Here is an 8,402-nt window from a genome sequence, read left to right on the forward strand (position 1 = left end):
AACCCTGCCATGTATGCTTAACTGATATTAAAATGCTAATACCCACTATGCAGACAGCCTGGTTCTCCATCCCTTTGAGTCCAGCCAGAGCAACACTTAAAAACTGTATGGACGTCTGTTCTGTACACTTGTCTGTACGTTGTGTAGTATGTTGTCCTACGGACGAAAGGCTATGTTGAGTGCCCTTGGTGGGGTAACATTTTACTGTGACGATGATGAATTATGCTTTGGTGGAGAAATTTAAGTGGATCTTACCTCCTTTCGTAACCCATGCACCACCTGGGGCCGGCGCAGCCCTGCCGCCACACCTTCACCATGCGCGTAAAGGCCTGGACACAAGGCTGAGGGGCCCCCAAAAAAGACATCTCCCGGTCAGCGCACACATTAGTCCTGCATGCAGATAGAAGAAATAAAAACATAAACACTGGCATAAACACTCTTATTATGGATGTTCAACTACACAAACCACAGTTTCAGAAAGATAAGTGCCAGGGGACGGACTTCTCCCTTCACTATTAGTCTTATTTTTTTATATTCCGGAAAACCGGCGTCCTCTACAGTGGACATTTGATTTTTTTGGTCTGTTTATTTTGTCAGATTTACAGGAGCTTAAGGACCTTCTGAAAAAAGGCTAGTCAAAGATCATCTCTAAAAAGTTAAAGTACCACTGATAGTCACACACACATTAGGTGTGGTGAAATTACCCTCTGCATTTGACTTGTTCCACCCCTTGGGAGGTGAGGGCAGCAGTGAGCAGCGGCCGTGGTCGCGCTCGGGAATCATTTTGGTGATTTAACCCCCAATCAACAGTCATACAGGTCACACTGAGGATGGCCGTATAAACAACTTTAACACTGTTACAAATATGCGCCACACTGTGAACCCACACCAAACAAGAATGACAAACACATTTCGGGAGAACATCCGCACCGTAACACAACATAAACACAACAGAACAAATACCCAGAACCCCTTGCAGCACTAACTCTTCTGGGACGCGACACACAGAAAAATCCCGAGCGCAGGATCCAACCCCTATGCCCCGTGCTGCCCGCAACAGTAAGGTATTCTTCTTTTTTTTAAATAACCTCCAAAATGTATTAATTTGTTCTTTATCAGTTTCATTCATTTCAGGCTCTGGAAACACTCTGTGGAAACGCTCCCCACCCCCACTGCTTGGTGCCTCGTCTGAGCTGCTGTGACTTAGAATAATTGGTGTTCATTTTCAACCCATCAAGATAAAAAATAATAATATCAAAATCAAATTACAGGATGTTATTAATGTAGTTTGCTCATTTTCCTCGACTGGTGCACTAACATCATGTGTTTTTTTTTTACATATGTAGCATCATCTACAAAGATACAGAGAATTGCTATTGTGACATCTAGTGGACACATTTAGAACATCAGTTTCTTAATTCAATAATTGCGGCTAATTTTTATACGCTTGGCCGTACGTTTGACACCCCTGCTCTATACCGGTGTTTTTCAACCATTTTTGAGCCGAGGCACATTTTTTGCGTTGAAAAAAATTTGGAGGCACACCACCAGCAATTGTTGGATATGACTCTAAACCAGGGGTCCCCAAACTACGGCCCACGGGCAGGATCCGGCCCCCCAGCATCCAAAATCCGGGCCACAGGAAGTCCCAAGTTAAAAAAAAAGTTGTTGTTTTTTTTGTTTGTTTTTTATCTTTCCTTTCTAATCCATTTTTTACCGCTTGTTACTCTTGGTGTCTCCTAGCCGCTCAGGCAAATCATATTGCCTAAAAATGAATATTCCCATCGATAACGTGACAATGATAAATGTTGATGAACATCAATGTTAATTGATGTTAAATGACAAAACGGATTATAAAGACAATGTGTATATATATATATATATATATATATATATATATATATATATATATATATATATATATATACAGTATATATATATACATATATACATATATACAGTATATATATATATATATATATATATATATATATATATAAGACTTCTATGGAAATGCAAGAACCGAGACTCAGATTTCCCTCGCCCGGACGCGGGTCACCGGGGCCCCCCTCCGGAGCCAGGCCCGGAGTTGGGGCACGATGGCGAGCGCCTGGTGGCCGGGCCTGTCCCCATGGGGCCCGGCCGGGCACAGCCCGAAGAGGCAACGTGGGTCCCCCCTCCAATGGGCTCACCACCCATAGCAGGGGCCATAGAGGTCGGGTGCAATGTGAGCTGGGCGGTAGCCGAAGGCAGGGCACTTGGCGGTCCGATCCTCAGCTACAGAAGCTAGCTCTTGGGACGTGGAACGTCACCTCGCTGGGGGAGAAGGAGCCTGAGCTAGTGCGCGAGGTAGAGAAGTTCCGGTTGGATATAGTCGGACTCACCTCGACGCACAGCAAGGGCTCTGGAACCAGTTCTCTCGAGAGGGGCTGGACTCTCTTCCACTCTGGCGTTGCCAGCAGTGAGAGGCGACGGGCTGGGGTGGCAATTCTTGTTGCCCCCCGGCTCAGAGCCTGCATGTTGGAGTTCAACCCGGTGGACGAGAGGGTAGCTTCCCTCCGCCTTCGGGTGGGGGGACGGGTCCTGACTGTTGTTTGCGCTTACGCGCCAAACGGCAGCTCAGAGTACCCACCCTTTTTGGATTCACTCGAGGGAGTACTTGAGAGTGCTCCCCCGGGTGATTCCCTCGTTCTACTGGGAGACTTCAACGCTCATATTGGCAACGACAGTGAAACCTGGAGAGGCGTGATTGGGAAGAATGGCCGCCCGGATCTGAACCCAAGTGGTGTTTTGTTATTGGACTTTTGTGCCCGTCACGGATTGTCCATAACGAACACCATGTTCAAGCATAAGGGTGTCCATATGTGCACTTGGCACCAGGACACCCTAGGCCGCAGTTCTATGATCGACTTTGTAGTTGTGTCATCGGATTTGCGGCCTCATGTTTTGGACACTCGGGTGAAGAGAGGGGCGGAGCTTTCTACCGATCACCACCTGGTGGTGAGTTGGCTGCGATGGTGGGGGAGGATGCCGGACAGACCTGGCAGGCCCAAACGCATTGTGAGGGTTTGCTGGGAACGTCTGGCAGAGTCTCCTGTCAGAGAGAGTTTCAATTCCCACCTCCGGAAGAACTTTGAACATGTCACGAGGGAGGTGCTGGACATTGAGTTCGAGTGGACCATGTTCCGCACCTCTATTGTCGAGGCGGCTGATTGGAGCTGTGGCCGCAAGGTAGTTGGTGCCTGTCGTGGCGGTAATCCTAGAACCCGTTGGTGGACACCGGCGGTGAGGGATGCCGTCAAGCTGAAGAAGGAGTCCTATCGGGTTCTTTTGGCTCATGGGACTCCTGAGGCAGCGGACAGGTACCGACAGGCCAAGCGGTGTGCGGCTTCAGCGGTCGCGGAGGCAAAAACTCGGACATGGGAGGAGTTCGGGGAGGCCATGGAAAAAGACTTCCGGACGGCTTCGAAGCGATTCTGGACCACCATCCACCGCCTCAGGAAGGGGAAGCAGTGCACTACCAACACCGTGTATGGTGCGGATGGTGTTCTGCTGACCTCGACTGCGGAAGTTGTGGATCGGTGGAGGGAATACTTCGAAGACCTCCTCAATCCCACCAACACGTCTTCCTATGAGGAAGCAGTGCCTGAGGAATCTGTGGTGGGCTCTCCTATTTCTGGGGCTGAGGTTGCTGAGGTAGTTAAAAAGCTCCTCGGTGGCAAGGCCCCGGGGGTGGATGAGATCCGCCCGGAGTTCCTTAAGGCTCTGGATGCTGTAGGGCTGTCTTGGTTGACAAGACTCTGCAGCATCGCGTGGACATCGGGGGCAGTACCTCTGGATTGGCAGACCGGGGTGGTGGTTCCTCTCTTTAAAAAGGGGAACCGGAGGGTGTGTTCTAACTATCGTGGGATCACACTCCTCAGCCTTCCCGGTAAGGTCTATTCAGGTGTACTGGAGAGGAGGCTACGCCGGATAGTCGAACCTCGGATTCAGGAGGAACAGTGTGGTTTTCGTCCTGGTCGTGGAACTGTGGACCAGCTCTATACTCTCGGCAGGGTCCTTGAGGGTGCATGGGAGTTTGCCCAACCAGTCTACATGTGCTTTGTGGACTTGGAGAAGGCATTCGACCGTGTCCCTCGGGAAGTCCTGTGGGGAGTGCTCAGAGAGTATGGGGTTTCGGACTGTCTGATTGTGGCGGTCCGCTCCCTGTATGATCAGTGTCAGAGCTTGGTTCGCATTGCCGGCAGTAAGTCGGACACGTTTCCGGTGAGGGTTGGACTCCGCCAAGGCTGCCCTTTGTCACCGATTCTGTTCATAACTTTTATGGACAGAATTTCTAGGCGCAGTCAAGGCGTTGAGGGGATCCGGTTTGGTGGCTGCAGGATTAGGTCTCTGCTTTTTGCAGATGATTTGGTCCTGATGGCTTTATCTGGCCAGGATCTTCAGCTCTCACTGGATCGGTTCGCAGCTGAGTGTGAAGCGACTGGGATGAGAATCAGCACCTCCAAGTCCGAGTCCATGGTTCTCGCCCGGAAAAGGGTGGAGTGCCATCTCCGGGTTGGGGAGGAGATCTTGCCCCAAGTGGAGGAGTTCAAGTACCTCGGAGTCTTGTTCACGAGTGAGGGAAGAGTGGATCGTGAGATCGACAGGCGGATCGGTGCGGCGTCTTCAGTAATGCGGACGCTGTATCGATCCGTTGTGGTGAAGAAGGAGCTGAGCCGGAAGGCAAAGCTCTCAATTTACCGGTCGATCTACGTTCCCATCCTCACCTATGGTCATGAGCTTTGGGTTATGACCGAAAGGACAAGATCACGGGTACAAGCGGCCGAAATGAGTTTCCTCCGCCGGGTGGCGGGGCTCTCCCTTAGAGATAGGGTGAGAAGCTCTGTCATCCGGGGGGAGCTCAAAGTAAAGCCGCTGCTCCTCCGCATCGAGAGGAGCCAGATGAGGTGGTTCGGGCATCTGGTCAGGATGCCACCCGAGCGCCTCCCTAAGGAGGTGTTTAGGGCATGTCCGACCGGTAGGAGGCCACGAGGAAGACCCAGGACACGTTGGGAAGACTATGTCTCCCGGCTGGCCTGGGAACGCCTCGGGATCCCCCGGGAGGAGCTGGACGAAGTGGCTGGGGAGAGGGAAGTCTGGGCTTCCCTGCTTAGGCTGCTGCCCCCGCGACCCGACCTCGGATAAGCGGAAGAAGATGGATGGATGGATGGATATATATATATATATATATATATATATATATATATATATATATATATATATATATACATACAGCCTGGCCTTCGGCCAAATTTTTTTAACCCAATGCAGCCAAAAAGTGTGGGGACCCCTGCTTTAAACCATAACCAAGCATGCATCACTATAGCTCTTGTCTCAAAGTAGGTGTACTGTCACCACCTGTCACATCACGCCATGACTTATTTGGAGTGTTTTGCTGTTTTCCTGTGAGTAGTGTTTTAGTTCTTGTGTTGTGCTCCTGTTTTGGTGGCTTTTTCTTTTTTGGGGGTATTTTCCTGTAACAGTTGCATGTCTTCCTTTGAGCGATATTTCCCGCATCTACTTTGTTTTAGCAATCAAGAATATTTCAGTTATTTTTTATCTTTTTTGTGGGGAAATTGTTGATTGTCATGTCATGTTCGGATGTACTTTGTGGACGCCGCCTTTGTTCCACAGTAAGTCTTTGCTGTTGTCCAGCATTCTGTTTTTGTTGACTTTGTAGCCAGTTCAGTTTTAGTCTCGTTCTGCATAGCCTTCCCTAAGCTTCAATGCCTTTTCTTAGGGGCACTCGCCTTTTGTTTATTTTTGGTTTAAGCATTAGACACCTTTTTACCTGCACACTGCCTCCCGCTGTTTCCGACATCTACAAAGCAATTAACTACCGGCTGCCACCTACTGATATGGAAGAGTATTACACGGTCACTCTGACGAGCTCTAGACAGCACCGACACTCAACAACAACACATCATTTGCAGACTATAATTACTGGTTTGCAAAAAATATTTTTAACCCAAATAGGTGAAATTAGATAATCTCCCACGGCACACCAGACTGTATCTCACGGCACACTAGTATTTTTAAGAATGTGCTGCAAAAATATTTGTTTCCCAAGTTTTTAAACTGAACTCGGGGTGGGGGATGTCATTACCGGGCCGGATTTAGCCCCCCGGGCCACCAGTTGAATAGTCCGTGCTCTATGCGGTTGTTCAGGGCCACAACCAAGAGTGTGATCAGAAAGGCTCTGACCATTTTCAAGCCGTTTATATATGTTTATATTTTCAATAACTTTTGGAACTTTAGTTTTATGTCAGCAATTTATAAAATGAAGTAGTAGTAATATTAAAGACTGAAATTGGGCCACAAACAGAATAAAGTTTAGAGCCATAAAACATAGTGATATCAAGAAAACTGCAACTTAATTACAATTTCCTGCAATTTGCTTAATTAAGATAAGGACATAAAACTGTATGATAGGCAATAAAAAATGATGTTCTCCTGAAGTACTTTGCAGAGACAGCTTATCCAAGGTTTGGACTGACATGTGGACTAAACATGCTAGTCAAATCCCTTTAACTAAACACTCCTCTATAGTCCATCTGGCTCCAATTCAAAACAACCTGAAGTTAATTAAAGTCTTCAGCTTTTCTTATAATTAAAGCTGGCCCAGCACACTGTATTTATTTTTAAAGACGTCTGACAGAGGCACAATAAATGTCTAATCAGCAAAAAAAAAAAAAAAAAAAAGACTACTTATAAGGCAGGTCTTTTTTTAAATGATGTTTGAAACTGCGCCCCCCAATGGACACAAGCTCAAGTAAAATAAATAATTTAAGAAGTTAATATTATATTTTATCCATGCAAAGTAGAGGATTATGTTTTAAAAGTCTGTACTCACATGCCGGGGCGTAATTCCAAGGACGAACCGGCGTGCAAGGCGGCGAATGAAATTAAACACAAAATTACAACGTCCGTGAACATATTTTCTGCCAGTTGAGAAGAGAATAAATATAATGAATAAGTCGCTTTAAATCCATTAACGGTAGAGCATGCTGACGTGACTCTTAAAGAGGTGGCGCAAGTCTTCCAGGAGTCCGCGCTGAGGTCCCGACTTGAGTAGATGAAGGTCGACGTCTCATGTCAACAGGTTTTAGTGGCTGCGCCTGAACGCACCACCCACACTCACACGTGGGGGCTTCTTGCTCTCCTCGCTCCTGGAGACTTCGACCCTACTTTACTTTAGGCGTATTTATGAGATAAAATAAAGTTATTTTGATTGGGTATTTTATTAAGTATCCTTTCATTGGCCTATTTATTTCTGTAAGAGTTAAAGTGCGCACAACAAAAGGTCAGTGCAGTTCATGTATGACACATTTTTAAGTGTTGTTAGGGAATTGTTTTTTTTATTTTTTATTTTATTTATTTTTTAACCTTTATTTATGCATTTCAACATTTACAAACAGTTGAGAAATAATAATCACATTAAGTACAAACACAGTACAAAACAGCGCCAGGGGTTTGTAAATTCAAAGTAACTCAAATAGAATGCAAAATATATATATATTAGGGATGTCCGATAATGGCTTTTTGCCGATATCCGATATTCCGATATTGTCCAACTCTTTAAATACCGATACCGATATCAACCGATACCGATATATGCAGTCGTGGAATTAGCAAATTATTATGCCTAATTTGGACAACCAGGTATGGTGAAGATAAGGTCCTTTTTTTTTTTTAATTAATAAAAATAAAATAAGATAAATAAACTAACAACATTTTCTTGAATAAAAAAGAAAGTAAAACAATATAAAAACAGTTACATAGAAACTAGTAATGAATGAAAATGAGTAAAATTAACTGTTAAAGGTTAGTACTAGTAGTGGACCAGCAACACGCACAATCATGTGTGCTTACGGACTGTATCCCTTGCAGACTGTATTGATATATATTGATATATAATGTAGGAACCAGAATATTAATAACAGAAAGAAACAACCCTTTTGTGTGAATGAGTGTGAATGGGGGAAGGAGGTTTTTTGGGTTGGTGCACTAATTGTAAGTGTATCTTGTGTTTTTTATGTTGATTTAATAAAAAAATTAAAATAAAAAATTAAAACAATAAACGATACCGATAATTTAAAAAACGATACCGATAATTTCCGATATTACATTTTAAAGCATTTATCGGATATTATCGGACATCTCTATTTTATATATATATATATATATATATATATATATATATATATATATATATATATATATATATATATATATATATATATATATATATATATATATATATATATATGTATATATATATATATACAGTGTATATATATAAATATATAAATATATATATATATATATATATTTATATTTATATATATATATATATATTT

General features: G+C 44.5%; 1 protein-coding gene across 1 annotated transcript in view; it reads right to left on the reverse strand.

The window, feature by feature from the left end:
- The window catches only part of egfem1 (EGF-like and EMI domain containing 1), a 147,324-nt gene extending 140,346 nt beyond the window's left edge, over positions 1-6,978 (reverse strand). The window contains 3 exon segments of the mRNA XM_072911978.1: positions 47-156; positions 256-390; positions 6,896-6,978. Of these exon segments, the coding sequence (XP_072768079.1) occupies positions 47-156; positions 256-390; positions 6,896-6,978 (328 nt within the window).
- Positions 6,979-8,402: the final 1,424 nt, after the last annotated feature.

This window comes from Nerophis lumbriciformis, linkage group LG30 (genome assembly GCF_033978685.3).
Source record: "Nerophis lumbriciformis linkage group LG30, RoL_Nlum_v2.1, whole genome shotgun sequence".
NCBI classification, from domain to species: domain Eukaryota; kingdom Metazoa; phylum Chordata; class Actinopteri; order Syngnathiformes; family Syngnathidae; genus Nerophis; species Nerophis lumbriciformis.